We start from the raw sequence: 27,560 nt of genomic DNA on the forward strand, positions 1-27,560 counted from the left end.
ATCATAATAACATAATGTGGATTTAAAAAATAAGTTGCAGTTACAAAAAGAGTATGTAGGTTTACAAATATATGAACTGAAGGGATGGGTGTGTGTGTGTTTTTGTATGTATGTGAGAGAGCGAGAGACAGTGTGTGCATGAGTTTTTGTGTGTGTTAAATAAGAATATATATGTAGTCAGATATGGCAACATGAACATAGAAGATTTACATACCTTTTGGTTAGAGATCTCTCTAATGATTGGGGATGATCTGAAGCGAAATGCAGGAATCAGATCTTTGGAAATATGGTCAGGCTCCACGTGAAGTTTTGAAAATTTACCACTTTAAATAAACATTTTCTTCTCTGAGTCTGTTAAGATTTATTGCAAGTTCGATCTAATGAGCTGTATAGTAGAATGAACTTTTCAAATTATGCTTGATGAGGGATAGATTTCAGATCATTGATTGTTCCCTTAAAGACTAAGGCTATTTGGTGAGGAGGCTCCAAAACAAGGATTTTGTCGATATATAAATCTGTTTTCTTGAAGAGCTAATTATTTGTAGTTATGGCAGTATAATTTACTGAAGCTTTAATTTGTGTTTATTTTCCCCAAGAACTCTATTACCACCACTTCAAGATGGTAGTTAACATTTGCTGTTAATTACTTCAGGGGAGATTTGTGTTAGGGTGAAAAGCTGGTGTTTCCTGGAATTGACCGATTTTCCTTTGTTGTTTGAAAAACACAAATACTTTGAAAGAATAATGTTAGGTGAGAGAGAGAGAGAGAGGAAACAGAGGAGAGCCATTGAGACTCCAAAGGAAGAGGGATAGATGTCCCTGAGGCTGGAGAGAGGGACATATCTTCATGTAGCAGAAAACTTAAACATTCACTATGGCAATGTGAAAATAGCGCATGTCTCCAGATATACAGAAAGATTTCAGAAACAGTGGTTATGCACTTCGTGCAAGTAATATGGGTTCAGGCACCAACTTTCCTGTTATTCCAGTTTATCAGTGAAGCAGTAGAGTCAGCAGATTTAAAGCCACCATGAAAGTTCAACAAGATGTATCTTTTGTTTAAGGCCCAAATACAGAGCCTCTACCACACTTTCTAGGGTTATTTTAAGCCTCTAGAATGTTCATGTGACCTAATGAAAGAAATGGATTCTTGAATGATGACAAACTGGTAGAGTTTCTTCTTTGCCTGATGGGATGAGGGCTTACATTATTATTAAATTTGAAATAAAAGAAGTAACTAAATGAGCCTCTTCTTGACCAAACACTTGAAATTCACTTTAATGAGAATACCAATATGGTGTTGTAGAATAACAAAATCTCATGCAAGAAGGGAGCCTAGAGATCACTCCATCCAGCCTACCATTTTGTAAATAAGGAACCTGAAATTGATCAAATGTGGACAACTTGCCCGAACTTAATATTCTGGTAATTAATCAAGCTGCGATTCAAACTCAGGTCCTTTGATTCCAGGTCTAGTTTATTTTTCCCATTATATAAGGCTTTGTTTAAATAGATATAATTTTAAAAGTGCATGATACCTTTACTCACTGTGGGACAGTATTCCAACATGAAGGTTTTATTTTTATTTGCCTTTCCTTGAACCTAGGACAGTTGAGGATGACAAACACACACACACACAGACACACACACACCACTCAGTAAATCTTCATTGCTTGGACTATCAATCCATTGTTATTTTAGCATTTCCTTCAGAGATATGATGCATCCTAAGAAGGTATATTTTCAAATAGCATATTTCAGATGAATTATCTAAATGTGTGGGGGTTAGTTCCTGAAAATCTATTTCTCAGTTAATTGCTAGTTAATGTTTTTCTATTTTTACCACCTTAATCTGCTATCCTTTACCTGGACTCTTATAAAGGGCCTTCTAAAGTTTCTTCTTGAATCCTTGTTTACTTGTCTATAGGAAACTCCCAATAGATAATCTTTGTGTGTGTGTGTGTGTGTGTGTGTGTGTGTGTGGTACGCAGGCCTCTCAGTGCTGTGGCCTCTCCTGTTGCGGAGCACAGGCTCCGGATGCGCAGGCTCAGTGGCCATGGCTCACGGGCCCAGCCGCTCCGCGGCATGTGAGATCTTCCCGGACCGGGGGACAAACCCGTGTCCCCTGCATCAGCAGGCGGACTCTCAACCACTGCGCCACCAGGGAAGCAGCCCCCAATAGATAATCTTACAAAAATAAATTAGATCATTTTTCTCCCATGTTTAAGCCTCCAAACCCAACTCTGCATTGCACTATCCTATTGTAATTGAATAAAATCAATATTTCTCACCATTGACTAAAAAGCTTACATGATATGGCATCTCCCAAATACTCCTTTGTTTGGTCTGCTATGACAAAAATACCATAGACTGTCTTTTTCTGTCTTATATCACTTATATATGGAATCTAAAAAAGCCAAAGTCATAAAAGCAAAGAGTAGAATGGTGGTTTCCAGGGCTGGGGGTGGGGAAATTGGAAAAATGTTGGTCAAATGATATAAACTTGCAACTGGTAGTGATAGATAAATAAGCCCTGGAGATTTAATGCACAGCATAGTGATTACAGTCAACAATACTGTACTATAAACTTCAAAGTTGCTAAGAGACTAGATCATAATTATTCTCACCACAAAAAAATGATAATTGCGTGACATGATAGAGGTGTTAGCTAATGCTACTGCTGGTAATCATACTGCAATATACAAATGTATCAAACCAACAAGTGTACACCTTGCACTTACATAATGTTATATTTCAACTATATCTCAATAAAAAATACTATAGGCTGGGTGGCTTAAACACAAATATTTGTTTCTTATAATTCTGAAGTAGTATTTCCCCCGAATACTACTTCACTATTGAGTTGTAAGATCATCTTACATATCCTGGATGCCAGTCTATGTTATGTATATATCTATATCTATATCTATATCTATATCTCATGAATATTTTCTCTAATCTGTGGCTTGCCCTTTCATTTTCTAATGGTGTCTTTAAAAGTGCAGAAATTTAAAATTTTAATGTAGTTATATTTTTTTTTTATAATTATCAAAATGCTATTTTTAAAATTCTGAGGTAACGTGTTTTTAATTATAAATTGAAAAGCAGATAGTATAGGTATGTGATTTTGTATCTCATGCAGAATTTGGCAGTCTGGTAGCTTGTGAATATTTTCTGTTTGTACTATTATTGCATGTATGAATTTATTTACAATAAATATACTTATGTGATACATAGAGAATATTTAAATTGTCAGGATTTGCTATTTCCCCATAACCTTTCTCCTCTCAATACTCTGAAGACTTGAAATGTTTCCTTTCTTAGTTGGTACAAGGCCTTTGTTGAGGTGGGGGGTGGACGGGAGAGAGATACAAAGAATGTAAAGAATACAAATAATAGCCCAGGTTATTCTCTATGAGGAAGAATGAAAGAGGGCAGAGGGGTAAGAAGGATAGGGAACAATAAAGGAAGGGTGAGGACAGGAGAGAAGAGGTAAAAGGAAAGAGCAGTCACTATCAGGAATGGGATTTAGGAAAGGGAGTGTGTAAAAAATCGTTCGGAATCCTAGCTGTGTGCTGCCTCCATCTTTAAAACAAATCAACATGATCTTCAGTGCTTTCTGCAGGTTGGTTTCTGTTTGTGTGCATTATCATACCTAGGCTGTGATATATTTGACATCCTAAATTTTCATGGAGTTTATTTCCCACTCTGACATCTATGTATCTTACTGACACAACTTGAGTACTTCCTACTTTTTCTCATGTCCAATCACCATAAACTCATCAATACAAGGGACTATCATAATGCTTTTGTGATATCCAGATGACTAATCTCCCTATGGACTATAATATTATAGACATCGGGAGACTTGGCATAGCACTCAGGTAAGACAGAGTTTGAGTGTACTTCTGTGTCTGTCAGATAGAAGTAAACTGCTCCATTATCTTTGCTGTTTGATGTGGAGACAACTATTCGCCAGATCAATAGCTGTATATCAGGAGTTAGAGATGTTTTGATTTGTTCCAGGAAAAAAAGGCCCATAAAATCCAGCAGCTTTGATTAGAATTAGTACCTCATTATCTTATGATAATCAACAATCATTGTCCATGACTTATTTGCCTTTTTTACAGGCCAAACAGATTATTTAAATGGGGCAGGTGATGGAGATTACCATCTGCATGGTTATTTTAGTCTCTGCAAATTCCCCAGATATGTGCTATTGCTATTTTTTGGTATTGTTTTCATGTAGGGACAGTTCCAGGAGCTTCCACTTGGCCCTTCCTATGTATTTTTTTCCAGTTGTGGCAAAATATGCATGACATAAAAGTTACCATCTTAACCATGTTTAGCTGTACCATTTAGTGGCATTAAGTACATTCACGTTGTTGTGCAACCATCATTACCATTCATCTCCCGGACTTTGTTCATCTTCCCAAACTGAAACTCTGTACCCATTAAACAACACCTCTCCATTCATCACTGCACCCAGACCCTGGCAATCACCATTCTATTATCTGTCTATATAAATTTGACTACTCTAGTACCTCATATGACTGGAATCACAGTATTTGTGTTTTCGGTTCTGGCTTATTTCATTTAGCATAATGAATTCAAAGTTCATCCGTATCGTAGTGTGTGTCAGAATTTTTTTACCTTTTAAGGGTCATTAATATTCCATTGTATGTATATACTACATTTTGTTTATCCATTCCTCTGTTGATGGACATTTAGATTGTTTCCATCTTTTGGCTATTGTGAATAGTGCTGCTAAGAACATGAAATTACAAACATCTGTTCAAGTCCCTGCTTTTAATTCCTTTGGATATATACTCTGAAGTAGAATAGCTAGATCGTATGGTAATTCTGTTTAATTTTTTGAGGAACTGCAATGGAGAAGGGTTCAGATTTCTACACATCCATGCCAATACTTGTTATTTATTATTGTTTTTAATAATAGCTATCCTAATGGGTGTCAGGCAGTAGCCGTTCTTAATAGCACTTACCTTGTTTGAGAGTTCTGTCATTTTCCAAGTATGTGTACTCCAAAAATATATTCAGATATGGGGAAATATAGAGTAGGTCACTGCACAGGATTTCTAGTGAGGTGAACTTGTGTCAAAATTTCAATTATCACATGGCTTCCTTAAGCCCTATTATGACCTGAAGACCACAGTGATGTTTTGGAACCTCAGGTGTGTAAATTTATCTTAATAATCTCTGAAAAATTCTGAGTTTTCCACTTTTCTTTCTAAACATTCCCCCTGGAAAATTGTAAACCCCTTTGAGGTAGACCTGGAGAAAAAAAAATCACACTCTATACTTTTGACAGTGTTGCAGCAAAGTTTCTGAAGCTGTTGTAGCCACCTGATCTCTGGTTTAGGTCTGGGCGAGGCTGTAATTTTCATTCCTGGAAAATCAATGTAGGTTTCTGCTCATTGTGCTTGAATTTTATTTTCATTTATACACTTCAAGCCTGCTCATCAATGTAATCCCCAGTGTAAATGTGATTAATCTGTTACTGCTGGAAGTCATTTTGGGTGAAAATAGTGCCACTCTGCCCTGCTGACCTTTATGATAATTGCACTCACCTTGTTTCTCATATTAAATGCTACCACTTAACCTCTGCTACTCTGTAACCCCATATACCTGTTAAAAGCACAGGGGCCATTTCATTGGTGCTATCCCGCATTGTCATCATTAGCCTGCAGAAGACAGATGCCACAGAGGTTTTCAAGGATGCTTGTATTTCTCTCATCAAAGAATGTCTTAATGTCTTGAAGAAGAATGTTATCGATGACCTCTGTGGGGGCATAACTGTGGGATAGTTGAGTGGGTTTTACATAATTAATCCACTCCAACATTCTCATTTTAAGTACATGGATTCCTTTGTCTACATTCTGTCAGATAAATTATGGCATCTTGCCCTCTTTGAATGTTGCTGACTATTGAATCTATGTTTCAGTCAGCCAAACAAGCCAACGATTAGAGCCAATTCCATCAGCTAGAGCTAATACTTTGAATCTCAGGTATGTTCTTTATAATAAATTCAACCCCTTCCAACTTTATATTCCATCTTTCTCAGTCTAACACTTATAAAACATATGCCAGGGCTTCCCTGGTGGCACAGTGCTTGAGAGTCCACCTGCCGATGCAGGGGACACGGGTTCGTGCCCCGGTCCAGGAGGATCCCACATGCCACGGAGTGGCTGGGCCCGTGAGCCATGGCCACTGAGCCTGCGCGTCTGGAGCCTGTGCTCCACAACGGGAGAGGCCACAAAAGTGAGAGCCCCGCGTACTGCAAAACAACAAACAAAAAAACCCAACAAACCATATGCCACACACACATTCTACAGGTTTCTGCTGATACACATTAGCAGGATATAGCATTTCTTTTGATGTATATGCTAACTCCTACCAGGGTGGACATTATACTTGCCTCCTGGGGCCTGGTGGAATCTGACTGTAGTTATTAGGATGCAGTAAGTGCTGATGTGGGTGGGTCTTGAGAAAAGTAGAAATTTCCTTGAAAACTAACCTATTTAGATGAGGTCTTTAGAGATATGTTAAGTAAGGGAAGGTTAGTTTCCTCAAATGGGGAGGAAGAAGGGTGGCTTCCTTTGGCGAGGAAACCACAGGAAGATTTGGGTTAAAAATTTTCATATTAATCTGAGTCTGCCTACCTGCACTTATCCTAAATACTCAATATATCCTTATCTTAATACCCAACTCTTCCTGATCAATGTCCTGATATTAATCTGTGAGACTTAGCACAGATGTACCTTGAACTTGCATTTTAATTCTGCAACTCACACTTTTAGATTTGAAACTTGATCCTCAGCCATGTCTGCTGTGTGGCTATAAGACATGAGAAAATTTTAAGGCCCTCAGTGTGGCTCTCTGTGTCTTCCCATGCCTCGATCTGAGAGTTTAAACACCTAACACCTTTTAACATTAAGTGTAAACATTTTCATTTTGTAAGCTCTCTGGTGCTATAAGAAGCAGCTAATGGTCCCCGTGGTGCTTGTAGTTATTACTGCTGTAATAGACAAAATCAGCTGCCGCTTGACATGTAAAAGTATTGTCTTCAACTGGCAATATGTTCAAAGCAAATATTGCTGGTAATTTATTTATGGCTTCCACTACTCGGAAGAAGCACTTGTCTTTGCATTGGCAATGGAGTCACTACTACATTCAAGCTCAAAACCTTATTCCAGAGTCCCATCTTGAGCATCTTTTTCCTGGGATTACTCATGCAGGACAGGAAATCTGCTTCAGGAAGTTTAGAAAGTAGATTTTAATAAAAGGAGCTTGTTTCAAAAGTTATAAAATCTGGAGTCAAATGAAATAGGAAGGCAACCTAGAGTTTGGAAAGACTGAATCCCCTAAGCAGAACTGTAATGAATGTAGAGACTGCTGGTGGGTGCTGGGGACATGGAGGGAGAAGCCCTTGAGCAGGAATTGGACGCATGAGGGAGACGAAGCCTCAGTTGTATGTACAACTCAAAGAAAGAGGGCATTCTGGGTTCTCCCCTATCCCCTTCTTCCAAACTCTCACCAGTCCTTCCTTTCTCAAAATTAATTGGAAGCTAGTTGCCAGTGAATCCTGGGAAACCGAGTTTTCAGGAGTCAGTCCTCTAAAATAAAAATCAGAGCTGGAAAAAGAGAAATAGTCTTTAAAAAGTATTCACACAAATATGCCATCCCTTTACAATAACTTCTCACATTCCAGTTCACTTGTTCAAATACCCCACCACTATGATAGTACTTTGACGCAAGTCTGTTTACCCCCTTGCTTTCTCCTGATACTGCCTTTGTATCTCTCCTTACTCTCTTACATTCCAATGTCCATTATCTAATAGTGTGTTTGTCCCTAGCCCTGTTCCAGTGTCTTTTAATTATGCTGGATCAACCCAAACCATTGCTTTCTCTTTTCTTGACCTCCAGCTTTCAAAGTCTTCCCAAGTAAAGTGTATAATAGTTTAGATGGTTTCCTTTATAAATTCATGATCACTAACCTAAAAGGTCCTTTAATATTGCCCTTTAATTCTGCTACATTAATCTGGACCCATCATTTCCCACTCTTTACAGTTTGTTCTCTCTTTCTGCACTATTCTTTGTTTTTTTAAAAAAAATCTTTATTGGAGTATAATTGCTTTACGATGTTGTGTTAGTTTCTGCTGTATAACAAAGTGATTCAGCTATTGCACTATTCTTAAATGGCATGTCCCCACCATTTGCTATAATATCAGGAGATAATCTCTTTTAATTCACAGAAAAGAAAAGAAAAAACATTAGGAGAACTTTCCTGTTAATTAACATAATAGAGTTACTCCATCTGCTGCCATCTTTATCTCCTTTGGTAATTTAACAGAACAGAAGCTCTATTCCTACTAAACCCAATTCCCTTACTCCTGATTTGGATTGCATCACCATGCACACTCTAAGGATCCTTATTTTGTTCAATACCTTCTCTAATCTGGATCTTTTCCACTATCTTTTTTAAACATTCTAAAATCTTCCAAATTGGGAAAAATAATAAAGAAGAATAAAGCAAAAAAGAAAAGCAAAACCAAACTCACCTTTCTCCACCTGACTTCTATTACTAATTACCACACTATCTCTTCTTCAAAGGCACAGTTTTTAAAATAATTCTTGAAAATGTTTTTCTATATCTTGGCAATTGTGAATAATGCTTCAGTGAACATGAGAGTGCAATCTTTTTGAGATCCTGATTTCAGTTCCCTTATACATATATATACACCACACACACACACATATATCTACATATATATATCTACATATATCCATTCAGAAGTCGGATTGCTAAATCATATGATAGTTCTATTTTTAATTTTTCGAGAAGCCTCCATACTGTTTTCCATAATGACTATATACCATTTTGTATTCCCACCAACAGTGTACAAGAGATCCAATTTCTCCATATTCTCCCCAGTACTTGTTACCTCTGTATTTTTGAAAGTAAGCATGCTAACAGGGGTGAGGTGATATCTCTTTGTGATTTTGATTTGCATTGCCCTGATGATTAGCGATGCTGAGTACCTTTTCATATACATTTTGGCCATTCATATGTGTTCTTTGGAAAATGTATATTCAAGTTCTTTGCCCATTTCTTAATCGAGTTATTTGGTTTATTTGCTACTTAGTTGTGGGAATTCCTTATAAATTTTGGATATTTACCCCTTACCAGATATATGATTTTCAAATATTTTCTCCCATTCCATTGGTCATCTTTCCATTCTGTTGGTTGTTTCCTTTGTTGTGCAGGAGTTTTTTATTTTGATGTAGTTCTACTTGTCTATTTTTGCTTCTGTGATCTGTGCTTTTGGTGTCATAGCCAATAAATCATTGCCAAGATCAATGTCAAGAAGCTTTTCCCAATATGTCCATCGACAGATGAATGGTTCAAAGCATGTAGTATATATTTACAATGGAATATTTTCAACTTTAAAAGAAGAAGGTGGTTCTACCATTGTGGCAACAGGGATGAACCTGGAGGACAATATGCTAAGTAATTAAGCCAGTCACAGAAGGACACATACTGCATAATTCCATTTATATGAGGTATCTAAAATAATCAGACTTCATGGAAGCAGAGAATAGAATGTTGGTTGCCAGGGGCTGGGGAAAGGGAGAAATGGGGAGCTGTTGTTCAACAGGTATGAATTTTCAGTTATACAAGATGAGTAAATTCAAGAAATCTGCTGTATAAATAGTGTCTGTAGTTAACAATAGTGTTAAGCACTTAAAATTAGTTAAGAGGGTCAATTTCATGTTAAGTGTTCTTACCACACACAGAAAAAATGGGACACAAGGAAGCTTTTGGAGGGGACAGATATGTCTATTACCTTGATTGTGTTAATTGTCTCATGGGTTTATGCATATGTCCAAACTCATCAAATAGTATGCATTAAACATGTGCCATTTTTTGTGCATCAGTTGTACCTCCATAAAGCTGTTTAAAAATGTTTCTCTATATTTGATATCTTCTCTTTATTACTTCCTTCTCTTGCTTCAACCCACTCCCAATAGAATCCATCTTTTATTACTCCAATAAAAAGGTACTTCATAAGTTATTTCCAAATCCATGGATGCGATGTGAAAATTTTATCTCCTACTTACTTGACCTGTAAGTAGGATTTGCTTCTGTCTTTGAGACTTGATTTTCCTTGACCCAAAAACTCTTCTGGTTTTCCTTTAATCTCTGTGGCAGTTCATTCTCTATCTTCTTTGCAGGTACGTATCCTTCTCCTCAGACATTAAATGTTGAAATTCTGCAAAATTCAGTTCTAGGCCATTATGTCCTCTCACTCTAGAACTCATAATATGATTTCACAGAAACACACAGCTTCAGTTACCAACTCCATAAAGTTTGGACATTTGTGTACCTGAGACCTCTAATCTGAATTCTGTAAATCCAGTTGCTTATTTAACATCTAAATCTGTTCATTTAAAATATACATAAAGCTAAATACTCATGGTCTCCCTAAACTGCCGAATCTCTCCTCCTTTATTTTCATTTGTCTTAGTGTGTAGTGACATCATTCACCCAGTTGTATAAACCAGGCACCTAACAATAATCCTTGAGTTCAACCTCTCGCATCAGCCACTATATCCTATCCATTATCAATCTTATCCATTTTATCTCCTAGATACTTCCTTAATCTATCTAATGTCCTCTATCTACTCATCGTTGTAGGTGGTAAATTAATGCATGAATATAAATTTCCCTGATTGCTTTGCTTGCTACCTATAGTTTTTATGGCAGAAAAATTTATATAAAAAAAAATCCGGGGTTCCCTGGTGGCGCAGTGGTTGAGAATCTGCCTGCCAATGCAGGGGACACGGGTTCGAGCCCTGGTCTGGGAACATCCCACATGCCGCGGAGCAACTAGGTCCGTGAGCCACAATTACTGAGCCTGCACATCTGGAGCCTGTGCTCTGCAACAACAGCGGCCGCAACAGTGAGAGGCCTGCGCACCGTGATGAAGAGTGGGCCCCACCTGCCACAACTAGAGAAAGCCCTCGCACGGAAATGAAGACCCAACACAGCCATAAATAAATAAATTAATAAATTAAAAAATATATATATTGAAAAAATCCGTTCATCTTCCCTATATCTTCCCTTCTGTTCCTCCATCCTCCTGTCCCCATTTCAAGCAAGTATCCAGGACTCCCTAGAAACCTCTTCCTCAGGAAATATGCCATTTCTAAGCATCAAGGTGTGAAGGAGGAGATTACAAGGCAGTTGGAGGATTAAAAGCCATTGAGTACAACAAGCACTGCCTGACACTACCTTTTTACTGGATAGAGCCTTGGAGCTGCACCAACTCATTAGAGGGATGTAGTTGAGAGAGATATAGGGAAGGCATGTAATAGGCATGAGGTATCTATCTCATCAAATATTTCAACATCCCAAACATTATACAGGAACATTTATAAATGGGACATAAAGGTACAGGTGTCCCGGTCTCAGAAGACCAGAAGGACCTCCACAACACTTTCATGTTACAGGGTTTTTATACCACTTTGGCTGTATAAGGTACCTCTAATAATGGCTGAGTCTAAATTCTCTACCTGCTCAGTTATTTAAAGAATTAAATTCATTTAAATCAAGTAAAGTAACAGTAGGTTTATAGCAGCTCATAACTGCTTACTTTTTAAATGTTTTTTATTTATTTATTATTTTTGGCTCTGTGTTGGGTCTTCGTTGCTGCACGCAAGCTTTCTCTAGTTGCGGAGAGTGGGGGCTACTCTTTGTTGCAGTGTGTGGGCTTCTAATCACGGTGGCTTCTTGTTGCGGAGCATGGGCTCTAGGTGCGTGGGCTTCAGTAGTTGTGGCTCATGGGCTCTAGAGCGCAGGCTCAATAGTTGTGGCACACGGACTCTAGAGCGCAGGCTCAGTAGTTGCAGAACATGGGCTTAGTTGCTCCGCGGCATGTGGGATCTTCGGGAACCAGGGCTGGAACCCGTGTCCCCTGCATCGGCAGGTGGATTCTTAACCACTGCGCCACCAGGGAAGCCCCTTAAATGCTTACTTTATGTAGAAATGCTGTCACCAATATATGGCAAGAACTTTGCTTGTATAATTTACACTAACTGGTATAATACACCTTCTACAAGAAAACTGAACAAGAATGAACTAGGGAGCAAAACATTTTTATCCTTTGAGCCATTCTGTTTTTAAGGGTTCTTGTAAGCTCTGATGTTTTATATCTGAGAGAAAGAAAAAAAATTTTTTTTAATTGGAAATTTAGAGATTTTTTTTTAAACTTAAAATGAAAGATCTTGGTAGTAATCGAGTGTATAGTATTGTCATGTGTTTTATCATTCAATTTATAGAACTAATTGCCCATGTGTTCTTATAATAGGGGAGGAAAAAATAACGGTTTTAATCCCAGTATAGATATTGCATGATAAAAGGAGAATGATGACCATCTCCATTTCCAAAGGGAGAACAGGAATTCCAAACATGCTATGCCATAAAACGTTTAATTCAGCATTTTAAAATATTTTGAGCATTTTGAACTCAATGTTTTGTAACTTCTAAAAAAGTATAATGTATATACATAATTTCCACACATTTAAAATGAGTTGTTAAATTGTTGAGCCCTGACTTCTTTCTCAAAATTAAGGTATGCTAGTCGGACCTGAGAATAGCCTCCAGAGGGCGACCAAGTTTCATCCCTGCAAACAACTGCATCAAAATTTAACATTGCTTCCAACAAAAGCAAGGACTTTCTAAAGTTAAAATTTGAAAAGCCAGTGATAATAGTTAATCCTTGAAAAAATACCATGACCCAAAGTCTGAATAGCTCTGCAAATATTGGTTGTTTAAGAAGGAGACCACCTCTAATTTGATGGTTTAGTAGAGCAAGGGTCTTTGGATCCAGACAAATCTCACAAAGCTACTAGATCAGCAAAACTTGTCATCAGTTCATGCATGCTCTAATTTTCCTGCTCCCTGAAGTCTACCTATTCTAAGCACCTTGTATTAGCAGGGTTTGGCTCTTGCATTTCAACAGACGTAAGGCCTTAAATTCAAGGGTCAGCTCTACAATTGGTTGATATATTACTTTGTAAACAGAGTTTCATCTACGGAATGGGATAAATATCTTCCTTATGTCTCATTGTTTTGTGAGTATTAAATTAGATAAATATATGAAAACACTTGACACAATGACTGGTAGGTAAACTTACTTTCTGCCCATTTCTTTTGCCCTCCCTTTTTTTCTCCTTAAGTTGAGAAAGATAGGATCTTATTATGTCATTCACTTCAATGTTTTAGTACTATATCACTCTTCCATTACTTTTCCCCAAAGTATATTTTTAAAAATCTCATAGAAATAAAGTAGTGATTAAGTTTAAATAATTGATATTTCTCAATCCCTAGACAGAAGTATATCTAATAAAAGTAGGTTTGTTAATCCTTGACTGATAATGACTAGAAAATAAAGAAGTATTTCTAATTGGGCAATCCATCCAATTGGCTCTCACCGTGTACCAATGGATTATTTTTTTTCTACTTATTTCATCTTTATTAAAGCTACAACACAGAGAACATTAGTTGAGTTAACTTTGTAACTGCCCTTTCTCATTATTCCTGACCTGTATCTAACTAGCAGACAGTTACTTTTGATTCTTCTGAGAAAGTTCCTAAAGCATTGCTTTTCTTTATAAAATAACCTTCCTGAAGGTAATGCTAATTTTAACTACTGATCAAGATGGCCTTAATGTGTCCCTCAGTTTGGCTCAACGTCAGACAGGTTTTTTCTTTACCATAGGCCCTTAACCTCCCTTTTCTGAAAACATTTACTTTAAGAAACTTGAAATTGTAAATTCTTTCTCTGCCCCTTTGAGATGTAAATTTTCTCCTAGTCACTTGATACTTTTCCAACCCAGAAATGTCTTTCTCAAGGACCTGGGAGTCAGCTCTTTGAAATATAACCTTCAAGAAAGGTATTGCCCCTACTTCCCAGTCTCTGTGGGGAGTATAGGAGCCTAACTTTGATAAGAGCCAAAGCAAACAGAGATGGTCTAATTATATTGACCAACCTCTTCTCCAGCATCCTCTACTATTTTTCCTACAGCTCATCCTGGCATCTAAAAACTTCCATGCCTTTTGTTTCAGCAGAATGGAGTTCAGTCTCTCTCCTCTATTACAGAATCATCTTGAGTAAAGTACTCCTTGCCTGTGTAACCATCTGGTGCAATTTTTCTTTGACATCACTCCATCACATACTCCAAACTGCCTACCACTTTCAGATTAATCTTATAAAACTTTGTATATGTGCTGCTGAAGTGAGCACAATCTTTATAGAACTTTGAATCACTCCCTATTTCCTGTGGCATGAAGCCCACCATTCAAACTTCTCCACAGTCTTATACCTTCCAAACTCATTAGTGTTATCTTCCAATTCCTGAATTCTCTCCTCCAATAATATTAGTACATTTTCTTCCTAAACGTGGCTAACATTTCCCCATTTTGAGATTTCATGTCTCTTCTAATTTTTTTTTAATACTTGGAAATTTTATTATACTGTATTTGCCCATAACAAATAAAATAGAAATTGTTTCAAGTCTTTGCAAATAAATTTAATACAGGGTATTAAGAACACCAGTGATGAAACTTCTGAGAAGTAAAGAAGGGCCACCTAGATAATGGAGTGATTAGTAGGAACAGGAATTTACTTTTACCCCTATGCTGGAAAGGCAGAGTTAAGCAGAGGGTTGTAAAGGAGTCCAGGGCCAGGTTAAATGATCATCAATGTCAGACCATACCAGTTCTGTCTCATTGGAGTTGGAGCCGTGGAAGTTACAAAGTTGCTGCTGGAGAATCTTCACAAAGTAGGGGAAGAAAGGGAGAAATCTCGTAGCTTATCCCTAAACTCCCATATACCATCAGTTGCTTCTTTTTCGCTGCGCCTGATCAGAAGTAGGCTGCCTGTATGAGTCTGCTATCATGTGATACAAAACAGATTCAAGAAGGAACAATGACTAAATTCAAGAAAAAGCAGCCCAAAACTAGTAATTTTGCTCGAATGTTGTGCAACAGTCTGTTTTCTGTATTTTTTCTAACTTTATTGAGATGTAATTGACATATAGCATTGTGTAAGTTTAAGGTGTACAATCTGTTGGTATGTTACATGTTGTGAAATGATTACCACAGCGGAGCTAGTTAACACAACTCCGTTACCTCGCATAAATAACATTTTTTTTTTCGGTGAGAACATTTAAGATCTACTCTCTTAGCAACTTTAAAGTATATAATACAGTTCTGTTAACCTCAGTCACCATGCTGTAGATTAGATTCCCAGAAATTCATGTGCTAACTGGATATTTTACCCTTTGGTCAACATCTCCCCATTTCCCCCAACCCCAACCCCTGGCAACAACCATTCTATTCTGTTTCTCTGGGTTTGGCTGTTTTAGAGTCTACAATTTAGTTATATCATACAGTATTTATTTTTCTCTCTCTGACTTATTTCACTCATCATAATGCCCCAAGGATCCATAAATGTTGTTGCAAGTGGCAGGATTTTCTTCTTTTTCATGGCTGAATAATATTCCATCTATGTACGTACCAAATCTTCTATATCCATTTATCCATGCATGGACACTTTGGTTGTTTCCATTTCTCGGCAATTGTGAATAATGCTGCAATGAATGTGCGAGTGCAGATATCTCTTTGAAATAGTGATTTCATTTTCTTTGGATATATATATACCCAAAGCAGGATTGCTAACGTATGGTAGTTTTCTTTTTAATTTTTTGAGGAGACTCCATATTGTTTACCATAGTGGCTGTACCAATTTACATTCCCACCAACAGTGCACAAGGGTTTCCTTTTCTGCATCCTTGTCAACATTTGTTACCTCTTAGTCTCTTTGAGGTGATATCTCTTTGTAGTTTTGATTTGCATTTCCCTGGTGATTAGTGATGTAGAGCATCTTTTCATGAACCTGTTGGTGATTTGGATGCCTTCATTGGAAAAATTTTTATTCAGTTCTTCTGCCCAAGTTTTAATTGAATTGTTTGAGATTCTATATCTATCTATCTATATCTATATCTATCTATATATATATAGATATATAGCCATTGTATGAGTTCCTCATATATTTTGGATATTAACACCTTATCACATACATGATGTGCAAATATTTTCTCCCATTCTGTAGCCCACCCTTTCGTTTTGTTGATTGTTTATTGTTCTGTGTAGAAGCTTTTTAGGTTGATGTAGTTATATAACAAGTTGTATATCACAAGTTATACAACAAGTTGTATTTCTCTTGGTGATTTTAAGATTCCCTTGTTATCTTTAACGTTGACATTTTAATTTTAATATTTCTTGGTAGGGATCTCTTTAGGTTGATCTGCTTTGGAGCTCTCTGGGCTTCCTGTATCTGGATGTCTGTTTCTTTCCCCAGGTTAGGAAAAGTTTTCAGATATTATTTCTACAAATGTTTTCTGCCCCCTTTTCTCTTCTCCTTCTGGAGTTCCTATAAGGTGAATGTTATTCCATTTGATGTGCCATAAATCCCTTAAGCTATATTCATTATTTTCATTCTTTTTTCTTCCTTATTCTCTGATTGGATGAGTTCCTCTGACCTGTCTTTGAGTTCACCTATTCTTTCTTGTGCTTCATCTACTGTATTTCTAAGTTCAATTATTGCATTCTCCAGTTCTGTGACTTCTATTTGGAACTTTCTTATATCTTCTGTTTCTTCGTTGAAGTTCTCACTGTTTTCATCCATTTTCCTTCTGAGTTCAGTGAGCATTTTTATGACCATAACTTTGAACTCTTTATCAAGTAAATTACTTATGTTCATTTCATTAAGATTTTTCCCTGAGGTTTTATTTTGTTCTTTTTTTGGAGTATAGTCCTCTCTTTCTTCATTTTGCTTGACTCTCTGTGTTGGTTTCTATGCATTAAGTGAAATAGCCACATCTCCCAGTCTTGAAGAGCTGTGTGACAGATGAACCTTGTCATTTAACCCTGTCTACTCTTGGTTGCCTCTCAAATTTTTGTGATTGTCTAAGCAGTTTATTTTTAATAGACCTGGCACACCATCCCAGCAGTTGAGGGTGTGCCAAGACAAATGAGCAACCCAAAGTGGAGGATCTCAGGCAGTACCTAGATTCAGGTTGATAGGAAGCCAGAAAATTTGGTAACAGCTTTTAAAGAATGCAAATATATTTAGCCTTGTGAGATTGCAAGTGTAAGCCCTGCTGCGCCCCAGAAGCAAGCAATCTGAAGGTGTCCCCCGGGGAGCAGTCACAAGAAAACAGTGCTTCAGATAAGTGTACAAGCTCCATTCTGGGAGATACCAGTGAACTGTAGTAAGGCAGAGTGAGGGTGGAGAGATGGCACCCCCAGCCTACCTTCCCTGAGAGCACATCCGTAGCCTCTAGATGTGTGCTGAACCTGAAGTCTGCTCTTAAGTCTTGTCCCTACTAGCAAATAGGCTTTTTTCATGTAAAGGCTGGGGCTGTGTCTCAGTCTGATGTGTAGTGGTACATCCTGGGGGTGGTATCCTGCCAAGAACTGTCTCTCCAATTGTTACAGTCCCATGGGACCCAGAAAAGAAATCCCTCCTGACCTCCAGAGCCAGGTGATCAAGGAGCATCCCCTGAGTGGAGGCCACAAAAATGGGATCTCCTGTCTTGGAGATTCTGGCTCTCTGGAGCACATCAGAAGGAAAGTGTGAAGATGATGCTTACTGGCTGAGTGAGGCGGTGGGAAGAGTGCAAAGATGACACCATTTGAATAAAGGGAAAGAGGGAAAAGAAAAAAAGAAAAAGAAGAAGAAAATATATATATATAGCAAGACAGAGGAAGAGCAGGGAAGAAGGAGCCAGCTGGCTGGAGCACAAAGTTGTCACCTGCAGGAAAGGAAAAAGGGGAAAAAAGATGGCACCTTTCAGTTTTATCAAGGCAGAGAGAGAGCAGGAAGATGGCACCTGCCAGCCTCTGTCCCTGGGGAGTATTCCAGCAGGCCCCTGTTCCTCAGATTAATGCTGTAAAATTGGGAAGTGAGTCTCTTTCACAAAAAGTCAGAGTGCTTTTCAAACAAACAGAATATTATTTATGTATATGTAAGTTTATTTATTTATTACAATAATCTAGGAGGTAAGACTTTACAAATAAACAAATGTGCAGAAGTATGAACTAACTTGCTTGTGAATAACAGACCTTGAGCATGCCTCAGAGAAAGTGTGTAAAATGGCTCAAAACTAGAGAAAGCATAGAAGCAAACTAACCACTGACACGGCACTAATAGAAAAGCTATCAAAAGTCTAAATCTGGGCTTCCCTGGTGGCGCAGTGGTTGAGAGTCCGCCTGCCGATGCAGGGGACATGGGTTCGTACCCCGGTCTGGGAAGATCCCACATGCCGTGGAGCGGCTGGGCCTGTGAGCCATGGCCGCTGAGCCTGCACGTCTGGAGCCTGTGCTCCGCAGTGGGAGAGGCCACAACAGTGAGAGGTCCATGTACTGCAAAAAAAAAAAAAAAAAAAAAAAAAAAAAAGTCTAAATCTGAGCAGAACCAGGAAGAAAGGAAATCATAAGAGGGATGAGACCTTGCTAAATAAATACATTTTTATTTCCATAATTAGAGGTAAGAATAAGGAAGAGATGAAACTAATTCCTAGTGTCAAGCCTATGTAAGTGGAAAGGGTGTGATTTCAATTAACAAGAATTTCGTGTTTAGATTCAAAACAAGTATTTGTGTCAAAGAACCAATTCCAGTAGATTCCATGAGACATGCATATTTATATTCATTTTTCTGCATCAATGCTTTCAAGCTTTTATCCCATCCTTCTGGTGGGAAAGAAAAAGACATAAATATATGAAATATCTTATCAAGCTTTAATTATGTTTACTTCTTGATTTAAAATTACTCTTTATTAAGTTAAAATGAAGATATTCTAGACTAACTCCAAAGCAGAATTGAAATGGCACACGAAAATGATCAGACATGATTCAAGCATCTCATTTAACTGAGATTTTACTACGTTTGTGTAATGATGTCTAAAATTGTGTTTTCATTAAACATAGCGGAGTAGAGCGAAACAGGGAGAGTCATCCTATAGACCTTGTTTGAATCTAAACATATTATCTATTACTGTAACTTTGAGAAAATCACTTAATTTGCATCAGCCTCAATGCATTTATCTCTGAGAATAGTAATACCTATCTTGCATGGGGCTTTGGATCAAATAAGTTAAAACACAAGCAGAGTGTCTAGCAATTACAGTTGCTCACTAAATAGCTCTTAATATTACCAATGGTCTCTGATGTGGGAAAACTATTACATAATAAAAAGATCCTTAATCGGGTATCTTTAAAATCAGGCTGAATGCAAAGAACTTCAGATTTTATGTCCTCCTTTTTTTTATTTTTACCCAGAGAATAATGCAATTCAGAAAACAGAGGGAGAGATTAATTTCTACTTAAACTGAAAAGTCATCATTATAAGATTTTTTTCATCATGTGCTATAGTACATTAAATATAACCATAAAATCTTTGTTACCTCTCTATTGAAAGGTAGAATGTGGTGTCCCACTTCTTGAGTATGGGCTGATACAGTGGCTTATTCAATCAACAGAATGCAAGAGAAAAGGTGTTCTTGCACTTGTGAGGTTAAGTCATAGGAAGACTTACAGATTCCAGCCAAGTCTCTTGAGATGTTTACTTTGGGTGAAGCCACTCACTATGTAAGAGTTCAACTACTTTGAGATATCCAGGTTGCTAAGACTCCAAAACTACACCGAGAAATTTCATGGAGAAAGACAGAGACAGAGAGAAAACCAGCCCCAGATTTTTCAGCCTGTGCAGCCCAACTCAAGCCCCAGATTTGTGAATGAAGATGCCATCTTGGTTGGACATTTCAGCACCAAAAGATGTGACTCAAAGAAAACTTAGCCAGAACCAAGGCCCCAGACATATGACACCAGTCAAGTTGTCTAATCTATCTCCAATCATTCAAGCCAACAGAGCTGAGGCCCAGTCATGATGGAGCAGAGATGAGCCATCCCCAGTATTCTTTATCTTTATTCTTAGCTCACAAAGTCCTGACTATAACAGCATGGTTTCTACTGTATCTACCACTGCATTTTGGAATGGTCTGTTATACTGCAATAGGTATCTGGAATATATGTCTTGATCATTTCTTATAGTTCTAAAGCCACGGAACTCCTTTTACCCATATTCAGGGAGAATGCTATCTCTTGCTTATTTTCAGTCTCCCTTTGAGTCATAGAATCTGTTCAGAAGCTTCCTTGGACAGAGTCAGTAAAAGAAAACTCTTGATTACAAAACTCCATTATTACAACCAGGATAAAAGAACAGCCAAATCTGCTCACAAACACCCCATTTCTTCACCACATCATAAACAATGGATTGGCCAAATTTTTAAGTGCTTGACTCTGTTTGAAAGTAAGCAACTTTCCATCTTCAACCTCTTCCCCTCCAACTCAACTTAGAGTGATGCTCTAGTCAACCTCCAGACTTCCTGATGCACCTCCCATCTCTGAAATGAGAAGTGAAGAAAAAACATCTTCAGAAGACTTCTGATATCAAGACAAGGGATAGAACAAAGGCCAAAGCAGCAATATTGTCATCCAGAGGAAAAACTACTGAACCTACACTGCAATACTCAGAAGGAAAGTCAAGACATGAGAGAACTAAGTGTAAAGCACAGCTATATTGGTGGTTTCTATTTAAATAATCAAGGTCAATAAGTAGGTCTCTGGGATGATGATCCCTATACCCTGTTACTTGCACCAGAATTGGGACATAACCAGGAACAAATAGTTCAGGAAGCTAGAGTCATTGACACTGAGAGCCAACTACAGGGAACACCAAACATCTGGGGCTATTAGTTCATGTGCTTCTGTACCTAAATTTGGAAGGACTGTAAGACTTCCTGAATCTTCAGGTAACTTGCATACTATTCTAATCATAAGCAATCATGCTCCCTCTTAAGCTAAACCATACAACTTCAGAATCAGGTGTTACTTCTTATTGGTACCACTGTCCACTAAGCAAAGACAGAAATACAGAAGTAATCCTGACCCCTGCCTTTCCCTCATATATTCCCCCTCCCCACTTTTCCCTCTTTCCCACATATTACTAGGTTTAATCAGTTCTGCTGCCTAGAGATCTGTTAAAGTCCTTCATTTTAATCATATTCCTTTGCCCTGATTCAGATCCTTGTCATCACTAGCCTAGGCTGCCCTCTATCTATTTCTGACCCTCCCATCTGAACTGTTGCCCTTCATATTCATCCTCAACACTACTATCAATATTATTTCTAAATTGCAAATTTGACCATCAACTGTCTAAAGACTTCAACATCTTTCCATTGCACTAATGATAAAGTCCAACTTCTAAACATGTCATAAAGGTCTCCATATTTTGGCCTTGCTCTGCCAATTTAACTAATGTCTTTTTTTAGTAATTAAAATCTACTATCCTTGTTGTTTTACGAGTGTTAGCAGTTGCTGTTCTCACTTTTGAAAATATTTCCCCCTTTCATTCACTTAGAAAACTCCTATTCATCCTTTAAAACCCAAATGCAGTGAAACCGATTTTCTCTCTCACTCAAATCACTTTCTCCTCAAAACTGTAATTTTACCTCTGTGTAGCTCAATTGTTTGTTATACTCTAATGACAACAGATTCTTAAATATACTCATCTTTGTATCTTAATATCCGATAATATGACTGGCATTTAACAAACGCTAAACATACTTGACACATGAATTGATTGAATTGAATTAAACTGAATCAATCACTCTCAAGAACACTAACGATTGTGAGGGTTTCCTGCATCAAGAGTACAAATCACGCTGAATTTTCATAATACTGCTAGTTTTTTTTTTTTCTTTTTTTTTTTCTTTTTTTTCTTTTTGCGGTATGCGGGCCTCTCACTGTTGTGGCCTCTTCCGTTGCGGAGCACAGGCTCCGGATGCGCAGGCCCAGTGGCCATGGCTCACGGGCCCAGCCGCTCCGCGGCATATGGGATCCTCCCAGACCGGGGCACGAACCCGTAACCCCTGCATCGGCAGGCGGACTCTCAACCACTGCGCCACCAGGGAGGCCCCAATACTGCTAGTTTTGATTGAGGCACAGCAAACAAGTTTACAACAGATTTCCCCTGTGAAAAGAATAACTTCAGTAAAAGATAACAAATACACTCAGAAGTCCATAAAGGAGGCAGGGTAGTCTAGGGGATTCTGTTCTCATCCAAAGTCTTGCTGAGATTTGATTCAGAGGGGAAAGATTGATTTTTCTAGCTTAAGTTAAACGAGGCATGGAACAAATGTCAAAAGCAGGACATAGACTTAGATTCTTCACCGTCACACCAGTAAAGTTACCATCCTTCCATCTCCTTGAGAACAAACAAGAAAGCCTGCTGTGGACCGTGAACAAAACAACAACTGTGAATTTACACAGCTCCTTCAACTTCTAAGCTGTGTACTGAGAGTGAATTAGAGGTCTCCTCCAGATAGCATTGCAAATGAGCATTATTTTATTTTCACCAAGCCTTTCAGGTGATACATGCGACAAAATCAGCAAAGTCAGTACTCACTGTGGCAGACAAAGTAACTATTATGTATCTGTCCTAAAAGTTCCTGTGATGTTCTGGCTAGTTTTGCTTAAGTACTATTTATAATATTTATGAGAAAGGAGGACAAAAATGAACCTGATGCTTTTGTGGAGAAGGAATTCCCTGGCTGAGCAGAAAAGGCTGCCAAAGTTTTGGTGTTTCTTGTTTGTTTGAAACAAGACTGAAGGACCATATAATGCAAGATGAAGCCATTAACAGTTAAAAGGGAGAGGACACACTAAAGAGACTCAGCCAGGGCCCTGGTAAATTATCAAAAATTGTGGGCTTTCTTAGTGAGAGTCTAGGATTTGAGAAATTCATGAGGAGAAAAGGCGGAGGTCCCTGGGCACCTGAAAATGAGAATTGTTGCATTGAACTAGGCTGACTTTGGCATGGCATTTTGAAGAAGGCAGTCATATGGAATGTAACGAATAAATAGAGCATATCAGAGCCTGAAAACCTGAGAATAGGCTCCTGTGGGTGAAACGAGGTGAAGCACGGTGCTTGGTACACTATAAACCCTCAGTAACATTGGCTGGTTTTGAATGAAATGAAACCTAACCTGAATCCAGTCCCTACTCGGTAACAGCGGGGAAGATAATGGGTGCCTAGGCAACGTCTAGCAAGTTCTGGGCTAGGGGCGGCTCCCAACTGTTGCGTCACCAGGGGCCACAGAACTGAGTCGGGAAGGGAGAAGGGAGGAATCTGTGCGGAGGGTCATCCGACTGAGTCGGAACCGGACACTCTGGCAGGAAGTAGAAAGCGAAGAAAACGAAACGACCATTGGTGAATTTCAACACCACGTCGTGAATTTCAGATAATTTTCCACTTGTTTATTAAGGTGGAAAACTCGGATTCCAACGATGAAGGAGATGGAGTTTCGGCCCAACACATAAGTCAAACGGACCGATTGGTTCGGGAAGAAGATGTCTCCAGTTTCGTAAATAACCTGAGTGAAGAAGATTACGAACTTATGAGAGACAACAATCTTCTAGGCATTCCAGGTGAAAGTACGGAAGAAGAGTTGCTGAGAAGACTTCAGCTAATCAAAGAAAACGCCCCACAAGACTCAGATGAAAATACAGGTATATTTTGCTTTTGGAGGGAATCGGATGGGATGAATAAGGAACTTCATAATAGGAAATAGTAACTTCATAATAGTAAATAGTAAATTATACAGAAGTGACTTACATTAATTTGGTAAGTAACTTCTCATAAAAAGAACTGGCATTTACTTGATTTTTGGTGAGAATGTCAAGGTATGTTTGTTTGTTTTCCTGATTCACATTTGGGTTGCTTTAATTGGGAAACAGTGCAAAGTAGCCTATTTGTATTTTTCTTGGTTTTCTACCTCAACTGAAAGTCCCTCCTACATCCTGAATTATTTTTTCTACATAGACATGTAAAAAAAGCAAACAGAAATATTCTCCACTGGGGACAATTGTGCTCTCTTCAACACCTGGGGACATTTGACGATGGCTAGAGATATTTTTGGTTGTCACAGGGGAGGCATGGGTGTTACTAGCATCTAGTGGGCAGAGGCCAGGGATGCTGCCAAAGATCCCACAATGCACAAGGATAGCTCCCCAAAACAAAGAATTGTCCAGCACCAAAATGTCAGTAGTGCTAAGGCTGAGAAACCCTGCTCGGACCTCAGGTCTGGTGCCTTCCCTTCCAGTGTGAAGTAGAGGATTTTGCTGTCTAATGAAGAGGATACTATAATACTTTGGCTCTTGAATATGGTCTTATATGTACCATGCTAGGTTCAGTCTATTCATTTGATCTGACCTTCAATTTAATGTCAATTAAATATCTTGGTAACATTAAGAAGTATTCAAAATGCAAACACTTTTAAACCTATAAAACTTGTTTATGTTTGGGCAATAACCTTATATTTTAAAACAGCTTATCTATTATCAAAAGCACATAAGTGAAGAGCCTACAAGTAGTCATGTTGGAGACTAATGGAAATTAGACAATAATGTAAATTGAACTAAACTACTAGCATTGTACCTTAACTGGTGTTTACCTTGTTTAATTACATTAGTGTTTTGACAGTGGACTGAAAAAAAAGTCTCTTGACATTCCTCTGACAGTGGTACACAGGGCTGTGTATATGATGAAGTACTGAAACACAGACTTCCTCTGGATTCCCTTTTTTAAAAATTCTCTAAGTTTATCTAGGATTAGCTCACTCTTTTTGGATGGAATCGAAACTTTTCTACCTTTACTTATAAATCTACACAGTGCAGTTTATAAAATATTAACTCTATAAATGTGAAATCAGTTGAAAACATCTGAGTATTTAAGTTCTCATTTTTTGTTTGTTTTTGAAACAAAGTTTCAGAGTGCTATTTTATGATGGTTCTAATTTTGGTGTTTTTTTATGCACCCTCCCCATTTTTTTTGTTAACAAACAGAGGAGACTCTTCAGATGACGTGTCTAGTGGTGACTCTCTAATAGACTAGCTTAACTGTTCTGGACAAACTGAAAATATGACAAGTGGACAAAGAGAAATACAATCTTGGAGAGAAGAGCCAAATTAATCCTAAAAGTGATCAGTTCATATTCAGTTTAGAAATAAATGCTAACCTTGATAATGGGAGTCCAAATCCAGAGAATGAATATGTAGCGTCTGCAAGACTTCCCAGAAGAGAAAATATGGAAGACAGCCAAAGGCAAGTGGAAAGTCCACAATCTGAATCAATATTTACAAGACCATCTATGTCTGAACAAGATACAACTGAAACATTAATGGAATTCCCACCTACCACAAGTCAGAGAAGAGCAAGAAGTAGGAGCCCAGAGTATCGGAGAACCAGAGCAAGAATTGAAAGTTGGTCGCCTCCACGTTCACTTAGGGAAATTGTACAAAGACTTAATCATAGTATACCCTCTCAGAATTTTGAGCAGCCTCTGCTAAGTGAGAATGCGAGATTTTCTAGAACTGAGCACCAAGAAATATTGACACAGCAAATGACTGGATTTGAGTTGCAAAATAGCGGTCTTATTGAAACTTCTAGAACAAGGAATGCCGTTCATGGAGAAAATTCTCCAGATACAACCAGCAGTGGTGAATCTTGGGGAATGAGGGAAATATATCCAACCATACCCTTCAATCTTGAAGTAGGACAAGTTCATTCTGGAGCATATTCTCAGAGAGACAGCAGAGCTAGTAGAACTCAGTTAACATCTGAGACACCAAACAACACTGTCACTTCTGAAAGTGAACGAGGACTGAGGCATATGTATTCACATTCTGAGCAGGCAGGTGTGAGAGCTTATGTCAATACCATTAGAAATCCCGTTTGCAGAACGTTAAATACTAGCTTAAATGATACAACATCTGTTCCAATTCAGAGCACGTTAAGGCAGACAATGACAGAATTTAGTAACTCAAATAACCTTATGGACAGTGACAGTAATTTAGAGCATAGTGTCTCACCTCCAAGTCAAAACATGGAATGGCTAGAGTCACCTAATGGTAGTAGTAGTGGTACATTTGGTTCTGATTCAAATGCTAGCTATGATACCCATTCAAGTTCCACAATGATTTGTCATTCATGCCCCAATTGTATGTCTAGTTCCAGTTCTAGTCCTATTTCCGGTTCCAGCTCAAGTGATGAAAATTTAGGAATTAGCTCACTGATGTTTGAAGGCATTGAAGAAACAAACTTATTATCAGAGACCAGCCAAGGGGGTATACAAATTAGCCTAATAATATCTGATGAAAGTGACTCTGGGTCCTCCCATAATCTGCAAACTACAGGACTCACCAAAGCACAGATTGACAGCTTGGCTGTAAGATCTTTTGGTGAAAATGATGCACTAAAAGCCTGTAGCATTTGCCTTACAGAGTACACAGAAAACAGCAAGCTTCGCATACTACCTTGCTCCCATGAATATCACATTCACTGCATTGATCGCTGGCTGTCTGAGAACTCTACGTGTCCGATTTGTCGTAGGCAAGTAGTGGATTCCAATGAGAGTGAAAATCCTGATCGATGAATTCTCAGCTATATAAAGTGTTATAGGGCTTCCCTGGTGGCGCAGGGCTTGAGAGTCGACCTGCCGACGCAGGGGACTGACAATAAAAATTAATTTCACACCACAGCAGTTCACTGAATTTCAATAGAAACTTAGCATGTGCACTGGGTTGGGATGTTCCTGATTCCATGGGAGAAATGTCTTAATATGATATAATGAATCTAGATAGATCCTAGTAGTATTATCTCATCATGTAAATCCCAGACATCTCTTAGCCCTGTTCAATCCTGGTTGTGCATGCAAAGAAACAGAAACCCAACCAAATATCAATAATTAAGAAGCCATTTAAGACTACATTAGAGTCATTCACATAAAGAAGTCATGTTACATTCCTAGAATGCCATAAAAAGCTTTGAAACCCTTCTCTTCCTATCTCTCTCCACAGCAGTTTATCCCACCTCCCTAACACTGCCTTAACGTTTCTCCTATTCCCCACTACCAATGTATCAGTCAGTTCTAGCTAAAAACTGATGGCACACTTTAAAAGAGTTATGGAATAGCATTTAATGAAGAGACTAAAGTGTGTAAAGAATGAAGGGAAACCAAGAGATGATGAAGTAGCCTGAGGCTAGCAGCTGTGAGAAGCCAGTATTATAACCACTAGGTTTGAAGGGGCATAGAGAGATAGCAGTTCCTGCAACCCAGAATGTCTTCGAGTTATAGGAGAAGCCCACCCAACAAGAGATGTAACCTTAGGAAATGGCATCCACTGCCAACCTAAAGTTTGGAAGGGGGCAGATCATGGAAATAAATACCCTTGCCTTCTTTCCTCCTGACTTCTAATCACTTATCAGTAGTTCATATTAACCAAACCCAACCTGAAGACACAGAGAGACTGGTCCATGAAGCTGATAAAGATCAGCCTCCTGGAATCACGAAGC

General features: G+C 38.3%; 1 protein-coding gene across 1 annotated transcript; it reads left to right on the plus strand.

The window, feature by feature from the left end:
• Positions 1 to 895: 895 nt before the first annotated feature.
• Positions 896 to 26,640, plus strand: LOC309807179 (E3 ubiquitin-protein ligase Godzilla-like; the record flags this gene model as incomplete). The annotated part of the gene is made up of 3 exons (XM_082626504.1): positions 896 to 950; positions 23,501 to 23,688; positions 26,407 to 26,640. 3 exons carry the CDS (start codon positions 896 to 898, stop codon positions 26,638 to 26,640), a joined length of 477 nt encoding a protein of 158 aa, XP_082482630.1.
• Positions 26,641 to 27,560: the final 920 nt, after the last annotated feature.

This window comes from Mesoplodon mirus (genome assembly GCF_964341445.2).
Source record: "Mesoplodon mirus genome assembly, chromosome: 1".
Lineage (NCBI taxonomy): Eukaryota > Metazoa > Chordata > Mammalia > Artiodactyla > Ziphiidae > Mesoplodon > Mesoplodon mirus.